The 27,493-nt window shown below is 43.2% G+C and overlaps 2 protein-coding genes across 8 annotated transcripts in view; one reads left to right on the forward strand and one right to left on the reverse strand.

Moving 5' to 3' along the window:
* LOC311260600 (IgGFc-binding protein-like) lies at nucleotides 1-21,252 on the reverse strand. 2 transcript variants are annotated; one of them, XM_084358637.1, is made up of 28 exons: nucleotides 21,103-21,252; nucleotides 18,715-19,155; nucleotides 17,595-17,923; nucleotides 16,914-17,508; nucleotides 15,181-15,776; nucleotides 14,549-15,095; nucleotides 13,906-14,456; nucleotides 13,281-13,830; nucleotides 12,869-13,065; nucleotides 11,994-12,132; nucleotides 11,143-11,450; nucleotides 10,417-10,993; nucleotides 9,126-9,709; nucleotides 8,409-8,976; nucleotides 7,422-7,987; nucleotides 6,721-7,282; nucleotides 6,408-6,607; nucleotides 6,086-6,221; nucleotides 5,648-5,967; nucleotides 4,998-5,565; nucleotides 4,327-4,919; nucleotides 3,679-4,246; nucleotides 2,470-3,020; nucleotides 1,845-2,394; nucleotides 1,569-1,768; nucleotides 520-897; nucleotides 157-428; nucleotides 1-77 (listed from the first exon to the last, which is right to left on the reverse strand). In XM_084358637.1, exons 1-28 carry the CDS (start codon nucleotides 21,143-21,145, stop codon nucleotides 62-64), a joined length of 11,505 nt encoding a protein of 3,834 aa, XP_084214763.1. In that variant the 5' UTR covers nucleotides 21,146-21,252; the 3' UTR covers nucleotides 1-61. The 2 variants fall into 2 exon arrangements, with proteins under 2 accessions (XP_084214763.1, XP_084214762.1); XM_084358636.1 differs by having other exon boundaries at nucleotides 18,016-19,155.
* The window catches only part of LOC311260601 (uncharacterized protein), a 16,271-nt gene continuing 8,294 nt past the window's right edge, over nucleotides 19,517-27,493 (forward strand). The window contains exons 1-2 of one of the 6 annotated variants that reach the window (XM_084358641.1): nucleotides 19,517-19,588; nucleotides 26,988-27,048. In XM_084358641.1, coding sequence (XP_084214767.1) covers nucleotides 26,997-27,048 — 52 coding nt within the window. In that variant the 5' untranslated portion in view covers nucleotides 19,517-19,588; nucleotides 26,988-26,996. Of the gene's footprint in view, nucleotides 19,589-21,419; nucleotides 21,515-21,632; nucleotides 21,989-22,916; nucleotides 23,014-26,987; nucleotides 27,049-27,493 lie in introns of those variants that run through there. The other 5 variants (XM_084358642.1, XM_084358640.1, XM_084358643.1 and 2 more) reach the window with 5 other exon arrangements.

Raw genomic sequence — 27,493 nt, forward strand, 5'->3', positions numbered from 1 at the left:
TTGTTTAAATTGTTTTTATATTTAAAACAACACTCTACCAGGACATTAAAACCATCAGTCATCATCCAGTGAAGCCACTGTGAAAAGAGAATATATTCATTATTTAATTCATTTTTAAACATACGCTCATTAGCCAAAGCACAGACTATTACTTACCAGCCAGGAAAGTCAGGGAGAACCCATGACCTGAGTGAACTGTGAGAGTGGAGGTCATTCAGGTCTCCACAAAGGCCACACAATTTCCCCGAGTACCAGGAAGTGACCTTGACTGTTAACATGGTAACACCAATCTCTATCTCCAGCTCTGACTCCATCCCAGCGTCTCTCCTCAGGATCACTGTGACCTCTGACTTGTCCTGGTTCACTCCAGATGTCAGGGACACCCCTGATGGTAAAGTGTGAGGGAGGGACACAAATTTTCCATTTACCTGTGGGGGGGAAACAGTGAGTTAGTTGTGACAATCTTTGGAAAATTTCTGTGTGCGTTTTCGGTCATCAAAATCCTTAGTGGAGTTATACCTTCACTGTGCCATCCCTTATGGCAAATGATGATCCATGCAGGAGGATATGAAACACAGTAACAAGCCTGGAAGAGCTGCCCTCACAAGGTCCATGGTAAGAGATCACGCTGAACCAATGCACACTTGCCTCATCACAGAGCAACATCAGACTGTAGGATAACTGAGGTTCCAAGACCAGCTGCTGGCCACTGAGTGAGGAAACTTGGAGGCTGGCCCTGAGCTCACAAGCTTCGGCTTCGTCATGACAGCCCCAGAAACCATTTCTCAGAGCACACTGCTGCCCGGGACTGCAGCCTGCCTCCTCACATATCACCCCACTCAGAGGGTGGCACCAGCACCTCTGGGTGCAGTCATCAATGTACAGTTGCTCATCCATCTGAGGAGAGAAAACACATTCTGCAGCCGTTTTGAGATACTCTATGTGAGCTTAATCACAGATAGTTTGGGGGGCTCCAAATCGCACAAAATGCCAATTTCTACATAATTGCTTTAAAATTCAAGTTCAGTTTGAGGTATTGCACTTGGCTTTTGCTTTCATTCCACTTTCTACTCCACTATATTTTAAAAAGGGAAATACTTTACTTTCTGCTTCACTACAATAATTTGACAGCTTTGTTACACTTAAACTGAACATTTTGTACACAGATGGAGATGATGTGTCATTAATTAAACTATCCAGCAGTATATACACACACGCACACAAGCTGACATGATTAGTGAATAAACCAGTTAGTCGACTGACAAAAATAAAACAATAATTTAACAAAAAAACACTTGACGATTCTTTCCAAAGTGTGAGGATTTGCCGCTTTTCCTTTAAGTATTTTTTAAGGTAAGTAAGGTTTGGACTATTGGTTGGTTAAGACAAATGTTTTTTTTTGTTGGTTTTTTTTCCAATGCAGGACTTACAGTAACAGTAACAGTATCTTTACAGGGTGGAATCATTTTCTCTGCAAGGATCTGGTTACGTCCTCCACCATGACAGATCAAATATTCCCCAGACAATGTAAATAGCATTTGCGGATTGTATTTTGCTTGTATATTTACCTTGATATATGTACCTTGAAGAACACACCCACACTGACTGTAAGATACACACTCGCCCCCATCAAACACATTTTCATAGTGGCACTTGCAGCCTTCTGAACAGCCGGTTTCTGAGAAACCAGGCTGGAGCAGAGCAGGGCATGAGTTGGAGCTGGAGTCAACACAATCCTCCAGGCTGCTGCGGTCAGGACACTGGAAAGCTGGTGGCAGTAAATACAAACCATTTAGAGTGGATAATATAGTCTTTATTTAAAAAGATCATAATTATTCACTTACCACAAGGAGTGTTCTCTCTCCATAGTCCGACTGGTATTCCTTTAGCCTGGCAGGCTGCAGAATATGCTTCTAGTGCGAGACATGCTGCCACGTCCCCTGCCCCAGAACAAACTGCCCTGATGCACATACGGTGGTAAATATCGCGATCCACATCACTATTCCAGCAATGGTTGAATTCAATACTACTCATTAGCAGGATATCACAGACCATGCTGTCGTGTGCCGACAGGTTGCACTCATCACACTCTCTCCCACAAGTGTCAGTGCAGAGCTGTCCGGGAGCTTCTGCCCAGCTGTGCAGGAGCTCTGCAAAGCTTTTGGTAAGATGACCAGTTCTCAGCTTCAAGTCATCATACCTGTCCCCATTGAAGTTCCCACAGAGGCCTGAAGCTGTGCCGTCATACACCTGCGGTACAGTTAGCCTGAGGTATTGGGTCGAGGACAAGTCAATTCCCACCCCAGATAGTGTGACGATAACCAGACGGTTTCCAACTTGGTATGCTTTCAGTTCTCCATTGTCGAAAGGTACGCTGTGTTCTTCTCTATTTACCTGAAAACACAGAGACAAGTTAAGGCTGCAAAGACTTTATGAAACTCATCTTTAACAAGTTAATACACAACTTACTTGTATTTTCCACAGAGTTTCGGGGTTAATGGACACTTCAAGTGAGTGCAAACGAAACACCAATCTGCTGATTCTGAAAATGCCTTTTCTCTCCTTTGTGAAGCTAAGTAGCAGAGTGTAGTCATGTATAGCTTTAGAGGAGAGGGCTGACACTACATAAGTGCAAGCTCCATGGTGAGGCAGAACAGTACCATCAAAAGTGATGTAGCCAAAGCCAGCAAACACTTGGCACACCCCATACTTCAAGGAAAGGCCGTCTTTGAGAGAACAGTTTTCTACATGGCTGCAGGTCACTTCTCCTCCTTCACAGCTACAGTTTTGGCAGCTTTTCTCAGAGTAGAAGTGGCCAGCAGGGCGATAGTGTCCCTCATGCATGCAGCCACAGTCAGAAACCAGCACACACTGGCCATCGCTCAGGATGTAGCCAGGGTCACACTGGCAGCCCTCCTCACAGCCGCCGCTACAGTTTTCTGGAGAGGACAGTCCAAGGCACACAACAGGACATCGAGGGCCACACAGCTCGTAGTGGCTATTCTTAGGGCATGACATACCTGGGGAAGGGAGGGGGGGTAAATAAGTCTTCCTTCAACTTAACAGAATAACAAGACAATTGTGAATGAGATGTAAATCAAGTTAAGCCTCGCAATATACTTTCATCCTTCAGAATTTTCTTCTATCATATTTCCACAAAAAAGCCCATCCAAATGTCCCCCCCATGGGCTTCACAGTGTAAATGTCTGAGTGTGTAAAAAACACTACAAAAGGCTTAAAATGTTATATGTGGTTGAACAAAACCTTGTGAGAACCGAGTCATTTCTGAGGCTGTTTAAAGAGGTAATTATATTTTTTACCTTCCATTTATAGACAAAGTAGTATTGCTGTCAAACCAGATCTAACAATATAACATGAAAAACTTTATTCACTTTTGGCTTGTATGTGATTCATATTCTTATTGTTAAAGTCTTATGGATTGGTGACAATTGTGGGCCTTGAATAAAATGGTCACAAAAGCCTGAATGTAAACAAGTGAGCCCTCAGTTATTTGCCAATTTCACAGTGGGACAGCCCTGAACCTAGACAGACAGTATCGCAAATTGGCTTCGAGTCTGAAGCTGAACACCATAATCAGCCATGTCGTTTTATAATAAGGCAGTTCTAGGTACATAGGCAAGTAAAATTTAACGGAAAGAATCAGACACAGATACTCACCACAGAAAGTGTCACTCCTCCACTGCCTGACGCGCAGCCCAGCAGCTTGGCAGGCAGCTGCATAAGATGCAACGGAGCTGCAGAGGGCTGAGTAGTGTCCGTTATAAGTGCAGGAATCTGCTACACAGCTGTGGAAGTGATGCTTGGGACTCAACACTGAAGCGCAGTCTGCAAAGGGTCCTAGTTCATTCAGCAACACCCCGCAAAAATCACTGCCTTCAAAAAGCTTCTGTACCACAGCGGGACAATGCTTCAGTCTGGAAGAACAGTTAGACCTACAGGCCTCTGCTCTCTGAGACCTCCAGCTGTGGGCAAACTCTAGTCTATTTTGGGCGAGCTCTCCATCGGGCATCATTTGGTCATCAGCAGGGTCAGAGTTTGCATTCCCACAAAGACCAGAGACAGAAGAGCCGTAACTGCTGGGGAGGACGACCATTAGAGTGCCGATGTTGTAGATGATCAGCTGTAATCCCACATCAGTGTGAATGATGAGCGATGAAGGTGTACGGTAGGCATTTACATGGCCTGTCTGGTGCGAGTAAGGCAAGGGCTTATACAGTCCATCAAACTGAGAATGAAAAGAAGCAGAACTCATTAGAAATGCATACAGTGGATCATTTAAAAAGACCGTCTCTGTAAAATACTCACCAAGACCTTTCCTGGGTCGTCTTTTCTCACCGTCACCTCCAAACCATAGATTGAGAGTGTCAAGTTGAGGCTATGAAATAGCCTTTTGTGGCAACTTGCATCAGAGATAGTGACACTGAATGGTGTTAGCCCAGTGAGGGTGGACTTTGTTTGAACCAATGAATATGCACAACTGTCTCTAAAGTCAAAATGATGACCATCAAAGGTTGTAAAATGCAGCCCAGTAACAATGGTACAGTTCAGGGGGTTTTCTAGCTGGCACACCCTCCTGTGAAGTAGCTGCTTGCAGACCATTCCTCTGGGGCACTGTGCTGGGCGGCAGTCGACCTCTCCAGTAGCTGGTCCACACACACAGAGCTGACCACAGTCTTCTGGCTCCCAGAAAGTGGCGTTGAGGCTGTGATATTTGCCTCTGGAGTCTCTGCAGCCACACTGATGTGGACGCACACAGCCAGTGGGACTCCTAACGAATCCAGGGTTACAGAAGCAGCCCCGCACACAGATCTTATTACAGAAGGTGACATTAAATTCACAGGATGGAGGACAGGCTGAGCCACAGGTCTTGTAGTGGCTGTTTGGTGGACAGTGTGCATCTGAAATGGTTTATTGGAGAGTTATTTAACATAATCTATCACAATAGTTGCCAGAAAATTCAACTTCAACATACTTACCAAATATCACTTCACCATGGTAACCATCAGATTCTTCACAAACTACAGAATATGAATGTATGGCTTCGTGAAGAGCAACTTTGGACCTTCCATCATGCATGTGGTTGACTACGCAATTTTTATAGAAGGAATCGGGGTCGACTCGACTGTGACAGTGGGCCACCGGACCTTTCTGATCACTGAGCACTGCACACTGCTTCCAGTGACCGGAGGCAACCCCAGAAACCTGATCGGCAGATAAGGTCTCTTCTTCCAGTTTCTCCTCAGTGAAACAGTTATCAGCATCGAAGAGCTGGTAAGCCTGAGCGAACGCCGCACTTGTGTTAATGGGAGGAAAACCAGGCGTAGCTTCAGGATACTCATCTTTAAATTCACCGTTGAAATTGCCACACAGCCCATAGACTTTGGCCTTGTACTGTGGGTCCAGTTTAACAAGAACAGTGGAGTTCCCATCAAAGACTACATGTAAACCAAACTCAGTTTTCAGTAGAGTTTTGCCTTCCTTGTGAGAGACCTGGATTTTACCCCTCAAAAGATTAACGGGAATATAAGCCACTTGACCATTAACCTGAAAACAAAAAAGGGACACTCATTAGTTTCTGAATGACAAATCTGCTCAGGTTTTACTTTTCCTACTAACATTTACTCACATGTATGCTGCCCTTTTCACTCCCGAGCCTGATGATGAACCCATAAGCTTGCACAGTGAACGCCTTTGTGCAGGATGTAGCACTGCTGTCGTTGCAGCCATTCTTCATGGAGAGACTAAAGGGTGTCAGACCACATGCTGCCCCTTTGCTGGCTGCCATTAGATAGGTACAGTTACCCTCAAAGTTAAAGTTGAGCCCATCGAATGTGTGGTAATGCTGGCCTCCCCAGGCCCAACACAGACCCTGACGGCTTTCGCAGACAGGCACACCATTTTTCAGGTAACATTCCTCCGTTTCATCACACTTTCCTTCACAGGGATCTGGGTTTTGGCAAATAAGGAAAATACATTATTTTCAAATACAGTTATTTTAGTTAGACAATATCAAAAGTAATGCATGCACCAGCAAGGAAATCAACATTTCATTTTTTTTGCTCACCATCCTTGTGGCAACCCATGATTCCATCTGAAACTTTACAACTGTGCAGTGCAGGACATGAGTGCTGCTCACAGACAAGAGGCGGCCCACAGGTGCAGTTAACAGTACAGTTTTGCAGCAATTTGCTCTCAGAGGCCTGCAAATAGAAACATGAAAGAAACCAATACAAACAAAACTGAAATGTGTTTACTGAGGAGGTAAAATATAAGTACATGTCTTAATTTACCTGCACTTTAACTTGAATTACACCATTTCTGTTTGCAATATTTTAATAAACACTTTTCTAATTAGGCTGCACACAAAAAAACTGTTTAATTCTGACCTTAAACCTCCTCCCGTCCTGTTCGCAGCCACACTGCTCTGCTGCTACACAGGCATGGCCATCATAAAGGTGTCCAGCATTACACTGGCAACCGTCCTCACAGTCCCTGGGGCACTGCACTGTCTGGCTTATCTCAGGACACAGTGAAGAGCAAGCATTGGCACACTGGCTGTAGTGGCTGAATTGAGGACACTGATAAGCTGTAAAATAAATACAATAGTCTGTCATCAAAAGGATAATAATTTACAGCATTTAATCATTTTAAATGTTACTGAAATTTAACTCAAATAATATACTAAGCTGTTAGACTTACCACAGCCTGTGATGTTACTCCAGGGGTCAACTATCCCTACTGCCTCCTTACATGCTGCCTCATAGGCCCACAATGCATCACACAGGGCCCAGTGCTTTCCATCTGCAATACAAAGGTCTTTCATGCAGAGGGAGTGGTATTTCTGTGGGGACACTAAAAGGTGACAAGAGGAAAAGGGTCCCCTGGGATGGGTGAGAAGGCCACAGTACAGCTCAGCGGTGTACTGTGGCAGAGGGGACTGGCAGAGGTCACAGGGGCTGCCACATGTGTCATTACAGGACGATTCAGTAGCAGACAACTTCCATGATGGCCCAAAGATGTCAGGATCAGAGATGACCGTCCCACTGGGCAGCTGCAGGTCATCTGAAGGATTGTCATTGTAGTTCCCACAAAGGCCACAAGTTGTCTGGCGGTAGAGGTCAGGGATGTTGACCCGAATATGGTTTTGTAGGTCTGATATAAGTTCAACTGACTGTGGGGTCTTGATAGTGATCCATCCATTTTTCTGACGAACAGTGACGTTGTTCTGTGAGAATGGCAGGTTCTCATAAACTCCATTTACCTGGGTGGAATAATTCACTTTAAGGATAATATACAATACAGTTTGTGTATGCTGTGAAAACTACTCCACAGCTAAAGTAATTGCTAAGAGATGAACAATAAATCATGTTGAAGGGATGTGAAATCATTACATGAAGTACCTGAATTTTTTCAGGAAAAGCTGCTGATGTTTTTAAATGCATTTTATTGACTTGCATGTAGATCTGCCGGCCCTCAGCACGGTTGCCCTGTGCAGCTACGAAAACAGGCTCCAGTTTCTTTAGAGAGCACATCTGCACCAAGGTGTAGTTACATGAACCGTGAAATTCAAATGCCTGTCCATCAAACGTGGTGTAGTGGGATCCATCAACAGAGCAGTGTGCAACTTTGGATTTGGGGTGGCAACCTTGAACACCTCTAATAAGCTTACACTCCTCACCCTCTCTGCAGGAGACATTACGGCAAGTCATGTGCCCCCCAGCATTGCATAAACAGCTTTTTTTGCATGTAGACACCTCCTGTCCTGCCCCGAGGTATTCTCCATGGTGAAAGCAGCCACAGTTTTCTGGAGAGACACAGAGGCTGCCACTGTGAACTAAACCTGCTTCACAGAGGCAGTTCTCTCCGGTGTTTTGAGGTACCTCTAGGGTGTTATTCTGCCAGCCGAGGCAGAGGTGAACAGGAGCAGAACTCATGTTGTAACTGGTACTGGAGGGACATGACAGGGCTGTAGAGATACAGAGAGACATCAGTCACTTAGGGAGGGAAGACAGGAAATGTTGTAAAGGTTAGGGTTGACCAGTGATGCATTAGTACCATCTAGTGGTCCGATGGCACCTAAAAGGTTGTGGCCTCAATACCAATGAGTCACAGCACACTATCCAATCTACACTAAATTTTCTAACTTGCAATGAATGCACAATTCACTTTACAAATCAGATATATGCCTGTAGGTACTTAAAGAATGTATTCTCCATTCTCGTTTCCTTATGTTATGTGATCAATAACAATAAACAATCTAAACATGAAATGGCATCTGCAAACTCGCCATATTTCATTTGGTGTGCAATGATGCTGAACTCCAAACAGCACAGTAACAATTGTAAAAGGATATTAATTCAATTCACTGAGCGCACATTAACACTCACAGCAGAATCCAGGGCTCCTCCAGGCATAAACTAGAGCCTTGTGGGAAAGGCAGACGGCCGTATACACTGCCAGGGAGTGACACAGTGCAGGCTGGAGCCCTCCGTGAAGACACAGGTCACTGACGCAGCCCTTGTAAAAGCTGGAGGGGTCCACTTTGCCATGACAGTGTCTGAATGGTCCATTAACTTCCAGAATCTTCCCGCAAGCCTCCGGGTCAGAGAATCGGGCCAGACGCTCAGATGAACATTTTGGACAACTTCCTCCTAGACAGCCCTCCACACACCAGGGATCCTGCCCACTTCTCCAAGCGTTTCCAAACTGCTCAGGGCTCAGACACTCCTGTGTGCCGTTTGCTGTGAGGTCATCAGCAGGATCAGAGTTGAAGTTGCCACACAAGCCACAAGTAGCATTAGCATATTTACTGGAGAGATTAATGCCAACGATGCCCTCTCTATTGAGACTAAATCCAAAGCCCCAGTCTGTGTAGATGTAGGTGTGCAGCCCCAGAGAGAAAGCCAGTGCAGCAGGGCTGAAGTGATAGGGCATGCTCCTCTTGACACCATCAACCTGTAGGGGGTGCCAAAATTGCATTTTAAAATTCAGCAAAGGGCAACATGTTTTCAAAAAGGTAATCTTAATGAAGTCCAGTTAAATCATTTAATAACTTATTTAAAAAAATAAAAGATAAGAAATCACAGCAACAATAGGATACTCACCTCTATATTCTCAGTGTTCTTGCCGTTTAACTTTACAAGCACACCACTCACATTGACCAGGGCATGAAGTGCTGACTCCAGGTGTCCATCTGTTTGTATATAAACCTCGATGCCATCAAGGCCTTGCTTCTGTCCACACATGCCCACTAACTGGTACTGACAGGTGCCATGCAAATCATAGTCATGGTGGTCAAAGGTGACTATGTGATGACCCGTGTACATGCATGTCTGCCAGCGGTGCAGTACACAGCTTCTGACACCATCCTGAAGACCACAGTGTTCATCTGGGCCACAAGAATCTGAATGGCACAGCGTCTGGTGGGTGTTGGGGTCACAAATGCACCATTCGGTGCATCCCTCATCAGCCCAGAAGGTCTGGTTGCTGTGGTAACGGTAACCATTGTGAGTGCAGCCACACTGGGACGAGGGGACACAGGTGTCACCATCCAGGATGAACCCTGGGTCACACTGGCAGGTCTCCACACAAGCCAGCGTGCAGGGCCTTGAACCGAATGGGTCCTGACAGGTGGCGGGGCAGGCTGTGCCACAGAACTTATAATGGCTATTCAGTGGGCAGGACATGGCTTATAGGAGAGAGGGAGAGAAGGAGAATGATCAACAATATGGAGGAAGACTGCACACATCCTGACACTGTTTGTGTTTAATAGAAGCAGCTGTTGGGCTCTTTAAAGGGTAAATCCACCAATTTTACACATCAAAGTGTGTTTACAGGTCTTGAGTACTACTGCATATTTGAAAAAAGTAGTATAAAAAGCCTTTTGTTGTTTCAGAGGAGGCTGCATGTAATCTGATAAACTGCCCCCAGTGAAGTCACTCAGAGGTCAAGTTGCATTGTGGGTAATAAAAGGCACAAGGTTTTGGGAGGTAGGAGAATTTGTGAGATAAAGTTGATATCTCTGGTTCTGCTGTATCAGATCATTTGTTTTAAAACCGTTGCGAGTCTAACAGTGTTACAGGAGTTCAATGTAAGATCAGTTGACTGCTTTCCACAATGCAGTAGTACTCCAAGACCTGTAAACACTTTTATGTGTGAAATTGGTGAAGTTACCCTTTAAGAGTAAGTGGAAATGGGGCTTATTAAAAAAAAAAAAGGTACATTTAGGATCTTTTTATGAATGTTTTAGTGTAGTTATGTGTAAAAGCACCAAAAAATGTAAAGCAAGACAAATTTACACTAATAATAAATGTTAATTATAATAATACAAGTAATTTTCATTTGTAAGAGATGTGTTAATTCATAAGTATTCAATTGATACCCAAATTAGCTTACGGCAGAAGGTGATGTTCCTCCACTCTCCTATTAGAATCTGAGCATTTTCGCAGGCGGCAGCGTAGGCCTCCAAGATCAGGCAGATGGCCTTCTGAGTGTCATTACTGGAGCACAGGTCAAATATGCTCACTGCTGTGGAGATTTTAGTGTAGCTAACAACCTCACGGCACAAGTAGAATGGATTTTGTGGCGACCAAATGTACTCATGCAGGGAGATCCACTGACTGGCCACATTTTTCTCCTGTAGCTGTTCAGTGGAGCAGCGTGGGCATGCATCCCCACAATCTGCTGTGCACAGAGCATCTGAACCAGGAACTCTCCAGCTCCAGCCAAAGGTGGTAGCATCGACAGCCTCGCCCTGTGGGGTCCTGAGGTCATCTTCTTCAATGCCATTATTATTCCCACACAAACCATGGACTTCTGTTGTATTAGAGAGACTGATCATGGCAATATGAGAGTGGTCATACTTGATTTGGATGCCTAGACTTGTATCCACAACGACAAACATGCCAGCCTGATGAATCTTCACAAGTCCAAACTGTAGAGTCACTGGTAGTGACCTTTTCTCGCCATTTACCTGTCGAGAGAGCACAAAGTCATTTCGTATGTGTGTTTATAAATCAATTAAGGTTGCTTGGCATTGTGTAATAGAAAAAAATACATCACAGACTGACAGTAAAGCTATAATGGTGATGTGACTATTGACATCCCCAAATTTAAGCTTACCTGAACGTAGCCTTTCCCCCCTCTGTAGATAGTAATACTGTCGTAAGCCACTCTGACATGAATAGCTTGGAGAGAGGAAGCCTCGTTGGCGGTCCTGTCTCTCTGTGCCCCGACCCAAAATGTCACATTCTTACTGCTCTCATTCAATATTTGGATCAGAGTGTAGGTACAGTTTCCCTGGAATTCAAACACCTTTCCATCAAATGTGTAGAAGTGGGCTCCTCCCAGTATCAAACACTGGGTTTGCTGAGGTTGGCTCTGGAGACCACAAGTCTCTCCATTTTCACAGATTTTAGAATCATTAGAAGCTGAAATATAAAAAGGAAAAGTATCAGATTAATGGCAGTTTAGAGAAAGATAGAGATCAGTCCTCAAAATAAAAACAACTGCTGTGAGTAATTAATGGATAAAGTTAATGAACAAATCGGCTCCTTTTGAGTTTTAAGTGCAAGTGCTCAGTAATCAAATAAAAAAAACTGCACCGTTTTGATGGCATCAAACATTAATACACATTGAATTATTTGTGTATTATTTGTGTGCCTCCACGAGGACAAGAAAAATCATAAGTGGTGCATTATTACTGATGATTGACAAGCAGTGCAATCACGCTCAAACCCACAGGCAAACAGGAGACCTAATGGACTATTCAAAAGGGAGAGGCTTTCACCTAATTTTGGGTCAAATAGGACTGAGAAAAACAGCTTTGTTTTTCTGTCTGGGCTGTTTTGCAACCTCATACATACCACAAAGTAACAACATTTGACCAGTAAGTGTTGCATGGTGTTGCTGAGTGAATGACAGTTAGCCTGTTTGGAAATGTCACCCAACCCAGCAGAACCAGCTGGGCTTACCTTTCCTTGCACAGCCCCAGGTATCGTTAAGGGTGCAGCTCTCTCCCTCGGGGCAAGAGGCTGGCTCACAGCACATGGTGGCAGTGGCAGAGCAGTTACAGCGCTCAGAGCATCCCTCAGCCCACGATATCTCCCCGATCTACAGAGAGAACAGTGAGTCACTGTTTGTGTGCGTTACCTAACTGTTCAGACCAAGCAAACAAACAGCAAAACACAAAAGGCCTAGGATTTTGTGATTACTCATGCAACATGTACAGGTGAGGCATATGCACGTTTGGTAAAGACATTTATGAGTCATGAAATTAACAGCGCTTGGAACAACTAGGGTACGTCACTTGTTGAGCGAGACTGTGGCAACATGTTTATAACTGAACCTTCAGCGGGATCACATGTTAATTTGTCATAGCAGCACACGCCCTTATTGAACCAAACAGGTCAATCAGAAGTCAGACTAGAGTGCTTTTTCAGAGCAGATCCAATGCTAAATATACAGTGTCAGTGGATTAAGAAAAATCTTACATTAAATGGCGTGATAAAGGGAAAACGTTAATGCTAGTTGGTATTGATGCACAACAAGAGGCCTTAAAATAAAATATTGGCACCAGATGGAACGTTTAAGCCGTTATGAAAAGGCCGATAAGATGACAAACTGCCAAAACTGCAAAAGAAGTTGTTTTCTTATTTTGCCCCGTAAATGTGTATATTTTGAAAAGCAGTGAATGTCTATCAGCAAGTTGGCCATCACATGGTCTTTGCAATTAGGTGGTAAAAAAAAGGTGCATATATCAGACTAAATTAGCTGGAAAATGTTGGATATTGGCAAAAATCTAATATCTTGCTAGTTGGTATAAGCTAAATAATGTGTAGCTACTCACCTCATGGTAGTGCCCATTGTAGAAGCAGCCACATTTCTCAGCTTTGACACAGCCATTTCCACTCTGCATGTAACCAGAGTCACATTGACATCCTTCATAACAGGCCCATGGGCAGGGGATATCGGATAAAACACCACAGGACTCGGGGCACGCACTGACGCATATATTGTAGTGAGAGTTTTCAGGGCATGAGAGCGCTGTGGGAGGGAGAAAAAGAAAGGGTTCATGTGCTGTACAGAGTCCAAGTAGCCTTACATCAATCTGGCGAGTTCACTGTAGAGAGCTTGCCAGAGTATTACGAGTACAACAGGGGCACGTGTGCAGACCTGTATGAATTACATGCACTGGCATACCACAAAAGACTAATGAAGCAACACATGTATATGTAAGAATCAAGATTTATGATACTCACAGCACTTCTCACCCCTCCATGGTCTGACTTGAGCTCCTGCCTCCTGACATGCAAAAGTGTACTCCATTAAACTACTGCACAACAAGTCTTCGTTCCCATTAGACGTGCACAAGTCATTCACGCAGTTCTGAAAGAAGGGCTCTGGGTCCACAGTGGAGTGGCATCCACTAAAGGATCCTGCAGGAGCAGGCAGTTTGCCACAGAGGTTATCTGATGCAAATTCAGCTGCCATGGTAGAGTTACATGCTGAACAGCGATTGCATTCTTCAGAGCAGTTTGTTCCAGGTGGTGAAAGTGACCAGGAAGATGCAGAGATGGAAATATTATTTGGGAGACTGCCATTTGTGTGGTCATCTGTATGAACAGTGCTGATGTTTGCACACAAGCCACACATTTTTCTATGTGAGGCAGGAATCGCTATTTGGATCAGGTGAGGCCCTCCGTACGTGACAACAACCTCAGTGTCAACAACCACACGAGTCAGCGAGCCTGAATGAAGTATTGCTATGTGATCCAGCTGGACAGGAAGACTCCACAAAACACCATCAATCTAGGAAAATAAAAATGTTAAGGTAAAATCAAGTCACACTAAATAGTTTGTGTTTGTAAATGTGCAAGTGCTTACCTTTACTTTCCCCAAATGCTCCATCTCCAGTGACATGTTCACTCCATGGACCCTGAAGTGCAGCTGTCCTTGCTGGATAACAACAGTGAGGTCAGTCTCTTCCTCGTCACAACTCTGAGATAGAACATAACGGCAGTTTCCCATATTAAAGTCAAAGCTGTGTCCGTCATAGCTCCTGAAGTGTCTGCCACCCATGACTGTGCATCTAGCAGGTTGTGGTGCATGACATGCCCTCTGGCCATCCTGGATGGCACATTTTGTTCCAGTTGGACACGTGTGGTTTGTACACTGTACTCTGTTGTGGCCTACACAAGCACAGTGCAGCTGACAGTGCTCGTCAGGGTAAAAGTTCTCATGGATTTTGTGGTAAACGCCATTGTAAATGCAGCCACACTCAGAGTTTGGTACACACTCCCCATCACTGTGAAAAAACCCAGGTTTGCAGAAACAGCCTTCTATGCATTTCACTGCCAGAGGACTTGTTTTTTCTACACAGTCAGACATGTGACTGGAGCACAGGTGGTATTCGCTGTTCGGTGGACAGGAGAGCTCTACAGAGAGAAAAATAAAAAATCAATTAAATATTCCTATTCTGTACACATTTAACATAAAACAACAATGACATTTCTCTGTGATTACTTACCACAAAAGTCAGAAGCTCTCCATGCATCCACTATAACTCCCATTTCTTGACATACAGCAACATAGCTGGACAGAATCAGACACAGGGTTGTCTGGTTACTGTAACAGAGGTCATGAACACAGTCATCATAGAAATCTTGTGGATCAACCGTTTTGTGGCAGCTCTGGAGCACTCCCTCTGTATCCAGTAGCCTTCCACAGAAATCCTTCCCCTGATAAAGAGCAATATCTTGAGAATAGCAACCTGAGGTGTTCAAAGGCACATCCACACATTCATGTTCACTGCCGATTTGCCAGTGTCTAACGGCCTTGGAGAGATCAGATTCGTCGTCGGTTGTCAAATCATCTTCTGGATCAGCATTGAAGTTCCCGCACAGGCCACAGAGATTACCAGAGAAGATCCTTGGCATTTGAACAGTCAGAAGATCAGAGCGTTGCGTCACAACAACGCCAAAGTCGGTCTCTACACACTTTGAGAGTCCAGTCATGTAGAGCTTTACTTTGCCTCTGCTCAACACAGATGGAAGATGCATTAGTAGGCCATTTACCTGAAACAAGAGGAGAGATGTCAACACTGCAAGTGAAGCACACATTAGCATCTCTAGATGGACTTCTGGAAATAAATTAACCTACCATAATCTTGTTACTCCAATCATTTGAGATCTCAATGTAATAACCAGAAACCACAATTTTAACATGCCGAAAGGAAACATTTGTAGCATCTCTAATCTGGTTCTGAACCTCCACACTGAAGTCTTCTAGGTCCCCCCAGCTGGGACAGTGAGAAGTGAGTAGGTAGGTACAGTTGCCATAGACATCAAAGTTACGCCCATCAAAGGTGGTATAATGAGGATCTCCTTTGGCTATGCACAGCCCAGGCCCATCCAAGTGGCAGCCGAGGACTCCATTCAGCAGCTTGCACACTTTACCATCCTGGCAATGAGACGGCGCACACATGACCGTCTTGGAGTTAGGCTGGCAGACACATTTTCTCTGGCACTGTTCGTCGACCCAGAAATTCTCCTTGGGGAGATAGTAGGAACCTTGGTGGAGGCAACCACATTTGCTATGTGGGACACACTTGCCACCACTCAGCAGATACCCTCTGTTGCATTGGCATGATTCCACACAGGGCTTGGAGCAATTATGATGGGCCTCCGGGTTACTGCAGGTGGCAGGGCAGGCAGAACCACAGATCTCATAGCGGCTGTTCGTTGGACATGCCATAGCTGTGAAAGGAGCAACAAAAATCTTCATCACAGTACAGGTGAACATTTTTTCATGCATTGGCCAATGAGATTTTGGGCTATTTCTCTTCAATAAACACGTCTTCTTTCAGACTAGTGGAAATCAAATGTCAAAAATACACATTTAGGTTGTTTATTTTAGTTCAGTTTTCTGTCCTAAAAGTGTATGCACATATTTAATTAGATGACATCATTTGCATTTTAAAAAACAAACAAATCTTGTGTGTGTGACGTTCCTCATCACCAATGCACCACAAAAAACGGGAACAGTAGATCATATACCTCAGACTACATTCAGAAGTCTAAACATCCTAAATTAGACAGTTTTATTAAAAGCAGCTGATGATGGAATTAGCTAAAGACGAGAGACAGTTTTTTTCCCCTCATCTCAAAGCCATGTGTTAGTGTTGGTTTCCCCAGAGTGAAAGTTGTATTTAAAGGAGACATTATGCTCATTTTCAGGTTCATACTTTTATTTTGGGTTGCTACTAGAATAGGTCTAAAACAAATAAAAAAATAAACACATCAGTTTCCTCACACTGTCAAGTGCTGTTGCACTGTATTCCCCCATCTGTATGAAATGCTCTTTGGGAAAGAGGGGCCCCTGGTCAGCTCACACATGCCTGACCCAGCACCGCTAACAACAACAGAGAAGCGGTGCCAAATCAAATCTTTATGTGCCAAACTAGCTGCTAGGCATAACTTATGCAAATGTCTGGCGTGGTGATGTAATGTGATGTCACAAAGTCACAGAATTAAAGGAAAAAATGACTAGGAGTTTCAGGAGCAGTGTGGGAGAGTGAAGCTTCTGTTGGTGCAGACTGTGACCTTTGAAGATCTTTCACATGCACAAGAACGTTTATTAAAATACAGAAGGAAAAAAAAAAAAAAAAAAAAAAAAAAAGCATTATAGGCCTCCTTTAAAGGCCATTTTTTCAAAATGAGTTTTCCCCCCTCTTCACTTCTCCACTTCACTAACCTTACATACAAACTTTGCAGTTATGTTCCTGTCTATTTTCCTTTGACTTTAATATGTCAACATAATGAAATAAAATGAATACCCGATTCACCTGTAGTGTCTCCCCTTAAAAAAAATAGATAAATAAATGTTAAACTCACAGCACTTGGCGATGGTTCTCCAGTTTTGCACTCTAGCCCCGACCCTCTGGCACATGTTGGCATAGGCCGTCATTATCTTGCACACAGAAGATGCAGCATCGTTAACACATAGGTTGTTTTCACAACTACGAACAAATGGCTCAGGATCAATGTATGTGTGACAATCTGCAAACGGTCCAGTACTCCTCTGCAGTAGAGTGCACCCATTCATGAAAGAGCTGCCTTTAATGCCAGGAAAAGATTTGATTTGGCTTTGAGTGCACACTGGGCACGAGACACCATCACCGCCGCAATCCTCAATACAGGAGCTTGCGTCAGTGTTCACTACCCATGGGAGGGTAAAATCCACAGTCTGGGTCTCATCAGTGCCATTAGAGGTAATTACACCATTTGAAGAGCTGTGATTAGCATTTCCACACAAACCGCACAGGACTCCAAGCAGCTCTGGGCCCGCATCAACCTGGAGATGGTGCTTCCAGTCGTACTTCAGAGCAAGGCCGATGTCTGTGTCTAAGACGACGCTGGAGCCACTTGGATAGAAGTTCAGGGACCCATTTCCCAGGGTGAGGGGCAGGTTCCTCTTCTGTCCATTAATCTATGAGTTTAAATGCAAGAACAGACATGAGTGCTTAACGGCAACAAAAAGTGTCTATTTACTGCAAGTAAGTTCAGTACACTCACCCTAACATGATTTTTGTCTCCTTTAACTATGGAGATATTGAAGCCCTGGATGCTTATCTGCACCATGTGGATGGTGGAGACGCTGGGACTGTTCAAATATGCTCTTGCTATATTAATCTGCAGTGGAACAGAAGCATTTAAGCCTGGACAGGTAGTTTGAACTAAAGTGTAGTTACAGTTTCCCTGTAGGACAAAATCTCTTCCATCAAATGTGCGGTAATAAGAGTCGCCCCATGCAGAGCACATTTTAGTTTTCAAAGAACAGAGTGGTTTCCCATCTTTGATGGAGCACTTCCGTTTGTGACCACACTGCAAGTCTTCACAAGAAGCTGAAACCGAAAGGGAAGTTAATTATTCATCCGAATGTAAATGTTACACAAATTAACAGTCAAAATGTCATTCAGGAAGCCACAGTACACACTTTTCTCACACAGTGCTGGATATATTTGTCTGTTCATGGTGCTCAGATAGTATCCCACATCTGTGTCTGTGTGAGGAGAACTGGGCTCTGCATTATCAGGCAGCTGAGTAAAGTTCTGGGAGAATTCAACACCAGACACTGTCTGAGTGCTGTCATCCTGCTGCTCACTCATATCACCTGAATCAAACATAGGTACAGTCTGACAGATGTCATCAACAGATAGCAGTACTGTTAGTGCTGAAGGACGCGTTGCATTGTCATGTCCAAAATAAACAAGCTGAAGAGGACTGTCACTGGTAATGTGGATTTTATCTGAGGTCTCAAGTGGGATGACCTTCATTATGCCACCAAGAAGAGATGCATTCTTGCTCCCGGTGCTGGTTGTGATGTCCACTTCAGATTTAATAGCAGTCGTTGCCAACAGGAAACTGGAACTCATACTTGTGTTTACCAAGGGAGGGATAATGTAATCAAAACTCCAGTGAGAGGCTGGTTTCAGCTGAGCAAATCCATACAAGCAGTGCCCAGGTGTGTGTTTGGAGCAGGTAAAACCCACCACGACACAAACAGCTTCTTGTGAGGTTAACTCCAAGTCAGAGAGGCTGGAGTTGCTTTGGAGGTAAACACTCTGCAGCACCCCTATATGCAACTTCAGGACACTACCTCTGAGGTACATATTGCCTTTAAAGAGCACGTCACCTGAGAGGAAGATATCCACTGATGTGTTGTGGTCTGAGCTCGTGATCACCATCTGGCTGACAACAGTTTGGTTAGGGAAGTGAGGAGTAACAGGGTAGTAGTGGGTCCCCCAGGAGGACACATCATGAAGGAGGCTGTGGTCACAACCTGTATGGGTACAGAATGAGGCGAGGGCCGTAACGGGCCGTAGAGACGTCACACTGAGGAGGAAGGAGGAGTTACCGCTGGTCATTCTCACAGACATAGGCAGGTGAATCGTCTTTAACTGGTTAGCAGCGAGGAAAAAGTGTTGCATAAAGCTGCTTTCCAGAACCTGCACAGTGACTGAGGTCCAAACATCAGTAGCTGTGACGGTTACTTGATGGCTAACATTCGCTGTTGGGTCATTATGAGGGGGAAACATCATCAGAAACTTCCTACCAGGCCTGGCCCCAGACAGGCCTGCAGAGGAGAGAGAATACAAAATTGAGTTACACTTATTATTCAATAGAAAACATTTCAATACTCTCCCACAGGAAATGTGCATCCAGAGCGAACAATAACACGATTTACAAACAAAGATGGACTACTCTGACAGCAGTTGATGATTTTATGACAGCAAACACCACCCTGGCACGGAGGCGATTACATCTATTCACTGAGCATTGAGCAAGTTTCCCAGTGTGCACAGCAGGCCTGCTTGTGTAACATATGAGTGGCGGTGTCAGATTTCAAGCAAGCTCAGCAGCCAATGAAGCACATAGTTCCTGGTTCTTGTGTGAGTACACCTGAGTTAGCGTGCACCCTCGCTCCATGATAACAAGGATCTTGACGTTGGAGCAACAACATACCAGCAGTGTGGTGAGGCAACTCTGAACGACACCTTTTTTAAAACGTGAGTTCACCTTTCAGACAATATCTTAAACTTTAAATTAGTATGTGGTTACTTAGAACTACTGCATTATTTCCTTCATGTTTGCTAACTTTTAGCACAAGCTTATATTGTGTGTGGAGTGTCATTGCAAATAGTAGAAGTAAATAGAAAACAAAAGCAAAGGGGTTGATATTCTTTAAAGTATAGCAAAAGAGCTGGGACATAAAAAAAATCTAAAATGAAAGTTGGTGTGGTGTGATTTATTGACTTCTATTCACCTCCCAAAGCGGAGAAAAGACAGCTAAAGATTTCTCAACAAAGCAATTACCTGACCGTAATTCCCTCCAACTGTGCAGAGATTAGTATCTTTTGTTGTTACGCGGGCTGGGACATAACCACACCCCATTCATCACTCAAAACTAGACAAATACAACTTCTCAGGGTACACAGCAGAACTGTTGAGACTTGAGTGTTGCAGGTGAAAGAGGAATAACCCAATGCCAATGCAAGACTGCAGCAAATATTGAGTGTAAGGGTGATACTGGTAAAAATGGATGTAGCTGAGTGAAGGAACTGGAAAACTAGTTGGCTTACACTGATGTTGTGCACATGACCTTTGGAACTTGTTAAATTGCAGCACACCACCTACAAACAGAAATCTGTCACATATTAGTGATGGAATGAAATCAAGTTCGATTTGGAGGCACTTGTACTTACGGACCATTTCCATTTGCTGCTACTTTACACTTCCACTTCACTACATCTGAGGAAAACACAGTACTTTTTACTCCCTACATTAATTTTATAACTTAAGTTACTTTGCAGATGCTGCATTTTTTTATTTATTTATTTACCTTTACTGACAATCGGATAAAAATACTTACTATGAGTAGACCAATTAGTCGACTCATGATATACTCTGTATACATAGATGTTAATATAGCCTACTGTATGTATCATTTACTGTTACCTGTACTTTTCATACAATATGCATCAGATAGGCCTACTTTAAGACTTTTATTCAAGGTGCCACTATTTGTAAGATTGACTTCACTTTTACCAGAGTAACATATGAATAAGATTGGGGATCACGGCCGACATTCAGCATTTGCTGATTATCGTGTGTGATTTTTTGTGTCACATTACTGATAAAATAAACTCATTTAAAAATGTGCTACTTTGGCTCTGACGCAACATCCTCTCACACGGTATCCCACCAGACTATGAACAGGGAATAATCTGAATCTGCAAAGTAACTAGTAACTAAATGTAGTGGAGAGGAAGTATAAAGTAGCAGAAAATAGAAATAGTCAAAAGCACCTGCAGATTGTATTTGAGCACAGTTCTTAAGTCAATTTTACTTTGGTTTAATCCATCACTGGTTGTTTGAAATTTCAGCACAAAGGTTTTCATATATACTGCAAATAAGTATCGGTCCCAAATATCAAATGTCATCGGTATCGACCCTGAAAAAAGCAATATCGGTCAACCCTCAAGTATGACTTTTGGGTACTTGGGACAATGCAGCCACTTACCAACTCCCAAGAGAAACAACTGGAGCAGCAGGACAAACTGCATTTCGGCGCAGAGACAAGAAAACTGACATGAATGGAACAATTATAGCAAAAACTGACTGTTTTTAAGCTTTAACTTGCACTAAACTTAGTGACGTGCTGGCAACACGCTGCCAGAGAAACGTGTTGAGATGGTCTGTTGGCACACCTGTTCTTGATGACATGTCAATCAGCACCTGTGGACGTCATCACTCGTCGACTAATTACTCTGCACCTGCCAGCTGTTCTACATTATCAGATTTGAGCGCTCACTTTTATTTTTATGGCAACTTATGGTCCATCTCATCTGAAATAAATACATAAATATATAAATAAAACGAAAGAAAGAAAAGAAAACAAACACCATCATCACCCAGTTTTACCGGAAATCGAGGCGAGTTACCTAATTTTCCACCCCACTGCTTGACATTCTTGTTTTTATTGATGAGCTAAGCTTGACTGCGACTGCAGCATCTTCCCCTCGCAGCTCTCAGGAAACTGTTTGTGACAGCAGTCGTGAGTAGACCCGGCCGGGTGTTTCCCGAAGTAGCAAAAACCTGACCGAGAGGAGGAGGCGAGGGGCAGTGCAGCTTCAAAAATGAGGTGGCTGTGAATCCCCCTTTTGTACGCGAGAATAAAGTTTTGCCCAGAAGTTGGCAGGCGGCAGCTCTTCCTGTCAACACGTCGGCTCCAGTGCTGAGTGTGTGTACGTGTGTGTGAGACCGGCACTGTAACGTTAGAGCTGCGGTGAGTACGTCAACTTTCAGTCCAGAGACGAAGGCAGAGGCACGAGGATATGATTTTAAAACTTTAATTCACACAAACGGAATACACACTTTTGCTACAGAGCTGTCTTTCTGCTGTGTTGGTAGGTTATGTGTCGTTTTAAATGCTGTCAGTGCTTGTAATGTGATGATACACAGGTGCAATGCCTTCTAATGGACGTTGTTTTAATGAAAGCATGTAGCCTTCACTGTGCTGTCTTCATACTTTGTCCTTCATATTTTATTTTCTCTGCTCTTCAGAGCTCTCCTAAGTTCATTCTTGTGAGTTGTCTGTCAGGCTATCTATGGAGAGAGGTTCCAGCTCAAAACATTCAGTACATGTGACAATAATTTGATTTCAACCACTTAAAAGTGAAGTCCTCTCCTTGAGGAAGCAGGTACTGTAACAAAAAGGTGAGGGGGGGGTTCATTTTAAAAAAAAAGTGTATCTTGCAGCAGCCCTTATCTCACTTCCTGTCTGTGTGATTCCATTCAGTCTGCTCGTAAGCGCCTTTCTGACCCGAGTATCAGCCTGCAGACGAATAACAAGGTGTCTGTCTGTTGTTAATCGCAAGAGCGTGCTCAGGGAGTGTCAGGGGTGAAGTGTGGGGCACCAGATCTTTGCTGAACCCTTTTACATCACCTCGTCTTTGCTTGTTCCTCAGAGGGAGCGTTTCAGTGTGACTCGGATGGGTCTTGTGATAGTGTTGTTAACAAAACAAAGAACAACAGCTTTGTCTCCATCTGATTAAAAAACCTGAGGTGTATGTGCCAAGAGTCCTGTATGTCCTGAAATCTGTTTGTTGTTGTTTAAGTCATGGTAGAGGTTGAATCAGCCAACATGTGCTCAAGACTAATATCTGGTTGTATCCGTGTGTGCGTGCGTGTGTGTGTGTGTGTGTCGCTTGCAGGTTTTATAGTTTATAGTAGAGAGAAGGGCAAGCAAATACAGGATGTGTGTCTCCAAGATGGCTGTCATAAAAACACACGCTCATATCCTCAAAGTCATTTAACTGTTGGCCTGATGCTCAACGTGCCATCGATAAAACCACTTGTATTGGGAACGGCTGCTCAGTGTGCATCAATAGGATCAATGGATCGCTCACTGGTTTGCATGGCACCAAATACTGTGAGTTTTGGATTATTTTATTTTTATTTTCAATCAATAGTTTTCCTTGTTTCTCTGTTTGCGGTCCACTGGCAAAGCACGGTATGTTATGTTAAGGCGGGAAAAAAAAGGAATTTGCATCGACCTGACTTAGATAAACAGCTCCCGTAGAGATGGCAGAGCTGAGCAAACATTTCAATAAGAATATTTTCTCTCCTCACTGAAGCAGAGTAAGAGCCCACTTTTTACAAAATTGAATGGCAATGAATAACACATGATCTGGGTGCTTCTTTCCCTTTTTTGCTCGCTCTTCTTCCTCGTTGTAGGGCTCATTCTTTTTCAGAGCAAGGCTGTTTTAGCTTTGACACATCTTCACAATAATCAAGAAGTTTTTCTTCGCTATCTCCTCTCAATTTTTCTTTTCATTTGTTCCCCTGTGAACTGTCTCGGCCACAGTAACTCATATCTTTGCACGTTAGTGATCGTTATCGCCGGTGTCAAAGTCGTGTCAGCGATGCACAGTGGTTAAGCAGAGGGCTGTTATCAGTGCCAGCAGATAAGAAAGAGATGGGCTGAGTCTCTGCATGTAGTTCTGTTTATGTACATGAAGTAAACCTTCTGCTTGTGTATGTTTCTTGTTGATATAGATTGTACTGGGTGGGTTGGGAGGAGTTGAAAGTGTTCATCATTCAAAATTAAAACCTGGTAAACAAGATTTAGGTGTACTATGGGCCGGCCTGGCCAGACAGGTCTGAGATTCAGGGTTGATCCTGTCAGTGGAAAACTACATTGGGGAAAATGGAACACAAACAAGACATATTCACCCTCCAGCAACAGCACAGTGTATGCTTTTCTTGCAGAACTACACTGCTTTTTTTATGATTTTTAGATTTCTACATTTACCTTCTATGATCTTTGCATCTCTAGCCAGAAGGCAGCTCTGGCATGTCTACTTTATGAGCAAGCCACTGGTTATTATATGTTGCAAATTGGGTCTGGTATTAAAGAGCAAATTCAATCGGCATTCAAATGTACAAGAATATATTACCCAATTTGAAAAATAATACAGGCGTCAGGAGCCATTTTGATACAGAGGCAGTGGACTGGGTTGATAAATATTTCCAAATTGGATCAGCTTATTATTTCACCCAAAGCGACTCTGAAAAGCAAATTGGATACAGAAGGGGATTTTATTTGCAGCTTCTTAGGTTGTTTGCGTTTGGAGATTTACTGCAGCTATTCAAGAGGCCAGAACAGCCCACACTACACTCTCTCTGCAATCAGCCTCAGTTGTGTGATTAACATCTTTTTCCAATATAGTCAACCAAAATAGTTCTTAATGCTGTTCTGCTAATTTGGCATAACGATAATCTTGTTGTGGACTGGGCTGCGCTCGTTCCTTTGCAGCCCTACAGGGTGGACATTTGTCTCACATGAAGGTTTCAAGACATCAACAACTACCATGGCAACATTTATAGATGAGATTAGAGATTTTAGCCAGATTCTTAATGTCCGGGTCTTTCATAAAGGTGTCGGAAACATTGAAAGAATTAACTCATGTTTACTGGGCTTCCATCTCCAGTCTGCCTCCTTTCTCTTTTACTTCCATTCACCACATGTGGTCATTTAAATCCACACACATTACAGTGAGTATAAATCACTTCCTTAAATTGTATTAATGAGAGGGTTACAGTTAGTCGGTAACTGCTGTGTGGGTGTAAGGTGGGTGTGTAGAGGTCTGAGTCTTGTTTGTTTATCATCACCTTTAAGGGTAACATCCTTATTTTTCCCCATGTTTTTGCATCTTGGTGAATAATGGGGGCAACAGTATTTGAAGTTAGGTCAGTATTGAGCGAGACTGTAGTGATGTCTGGGTTTTGGTAAATTAATATAGAACAGAATAATAGGATATTCCTATCACATAATAGTTAAATACAATCAAGACATGTCTTTCTCTGGTAATAACATTAAGAGTCAAGCATGGAGAGACTTTTGGACCTTGGAGCAGGTACACACTTCAATCAAACTAGACAGACACAAAAAATAATTTAGGTTCAACTTTCTACTGTTCCAACAATCACCAACTCTGGTTTGATTGAAATAAACCTTTAATTCATAGGGATAGAATCAGCAGAAAAAACAAGAATATTTTTACATGACCGGGGTGAGTTAAAGTTTTATTTCAGCCTAACCAGAGGTAGTAATTGTGGGAAGACAAACCTAGATAGTTTGGGTGAGGTTCGAATGAAATGTGATTTACAATGATAAAATTGTTTGGGTTTTGTTAACGGAGTCTGGTGACTTTGGTGAAAGCGATAGCTGCTGTTTCTGGTTGAACAAAAAGCATCTTAATCTTTGACTAAAAGGGTATCTCTCTGCAGGGATCCTTTCTATAATTTTGTGAGACAACAATCTGAGTTTTCATTAAGACCGGTTATCAGCCCTGTCCAGTTATTTGGCCAATATTCAGTTTTTTATCTGTGAATTTTCTGTCAGATTGCCGATAAAATAAACAAATTCTAAGATGTGCTACTTTAGCTCTGTACCACAGAGGCCACTGCATCAATGTCCCACCCCCTACAATATCTGATTGGTAACATGCCGCAATTAATAGCCTCTAAACAATAAAATAACCAGAGTCTGCACAGGAACTAGTAACAAAATGTATAAAATTAATTTTGTCGAGAGGAAGTATAAAGTAGCAAAATGGAAATACTCAAAGTACCTCAAAGCTGTACTAAAGAAGAGTACTTGAGTAAATTGTACAAAGAGAGTTTAATTTTTACTACTAATGAAGTCTCCTTGATTTCTAATAATCTGTGTCAGTATCGGTCGACCCCATATCTACAGTAATGGTATTTAATCACAGTGTTCTATCATTCATGTTTGTTCATAATCAAATTCTTGTCACCACAAACACATGGGAAAATGGGGTCCAGGTTGAAAAATACTGAAGTTACCCTTTAACAATGCAGGTCACCTCAGTTCTTTCCACATCGTCATTAACTATGGAGGAAACAGGGACACAATGGGCATGGCTAACAATGAAAGGGAGCTACAGTGTAACACTGGCACAAAGGTCAGTGGGAGAGTTCCTTCTGTGTACAGTATCAAAAATTGCATGAGTGACTATTAGTTCCTGATCCAAAGCCAGCATCAATGGCTAAATGTGGCCAATGAGGCTTCATCCGGGACGTTGACCGGAAGAGAGTTCACTCAATGTTTTCCCACTTAAAAATATCCCCATTCATATTGTGTTGGATACAGCTGGGGCTTTGTTTGGCGGGCTAAGGCCATCTGCGTTTCACATCTACGTGGTGGTGATGGGGAACAGAGGTAGGGTTTGTTTTTAAGGCCCTGTGCCATGAGGAAGTTGAGATTTCTCCTTAAGATCAACACACAACAATAAATCCAAGCCATTGTAAATGTGTCACTGATGAGGTAAAGTTTAGTTAAAGTGAAATCGAGCTCTTACTTTTCTCTTAACATGAAATGAATATTGCCCAGCAGGATACAATAAACACGGAAACATTTATTTGATTCCTTTTGTTTTGCCAGTTGAAGTCATTGGGCACTTTTTTTTGTGTTGCTCAACACCTGGCACAGCACCTGGCCTTTGTATAGGGATGGGAAAATGTTGAATAGACACTTGTTGCCAGCTCTCAGAACAGTTTTCCGCTGAACACTATGGGAAATAACGTTGTCTCTCACTGACCCTTTCACTCCCTCCCACCTCAGATTACAATCTCGATATGCATGCATACTTTTAAACCAGTTAAAACAGCACAAGGACTTGTTGGCCTGGAATTTGGAGTTTTCCACTGACTAGCAGTTTGTGATCCTGAAACTGAAAGTGCCAGCCAAGCCCCAATAATAGACAGCACCGCAGCTTTCCATCACACCCTATCTCTAAACCAAAACACCAAGATTTCACACACATCAATGACTGAATATTAATAGCAGATATTTTTAACTTTTCTTTTTTCCCCCCGCAGCATTTGAAGATGATGCGATTGCTGTTCCTGTGTCTGCTGCTGCTGCTGCCAGCCGCTACTGGTATGTTCTCATCTCTGTGACGCTTTCAGGTGATAAACATCTAATCAGAGTCTGTGCATCCCAGCACCGGCATGTTTTGCTCACCTACCTATGTATGTGCACCGTCTATGGAGATTAATGTATGCACACGCTTTTGAATTATACAACCACCTCAAAAAGAAGATGCTAGTATGAAGCTCATGGTGTTTGTATATAGAAGAATAACACTGAAGAAAAAGGCAGTTAAATTAGCAGCAATGATGTTCTTTTGCAGTATAAAAGATGCCAGAATATAACAGACTTCACCACCTTTTATATGATACAGGTATAACGTTAAGCTTACTGTAGCAAATACTTTTGTGCTGTGCAGTCCATGTATCTGAATGTAACAGCACCCTGGAGCAGACTAACCTGTAAAAACTGTATCACGGGTGCTGTGAATGTATTCTAATGCTGTGCCTGCTTT

The sequence above is a fragment of the Pagrus pagrus genome (assembly GCF_965226575.1).
Source record: "Pagrus pagrus genome assembly, chromosome: 7".
In the NCBI taxonomy this organism is placed as follows: Eukaryota; Metazoa; Chordata; class Actinopteri; order Spariformes; family Sparidae; genus Pagrus; species Pagrus pagrus.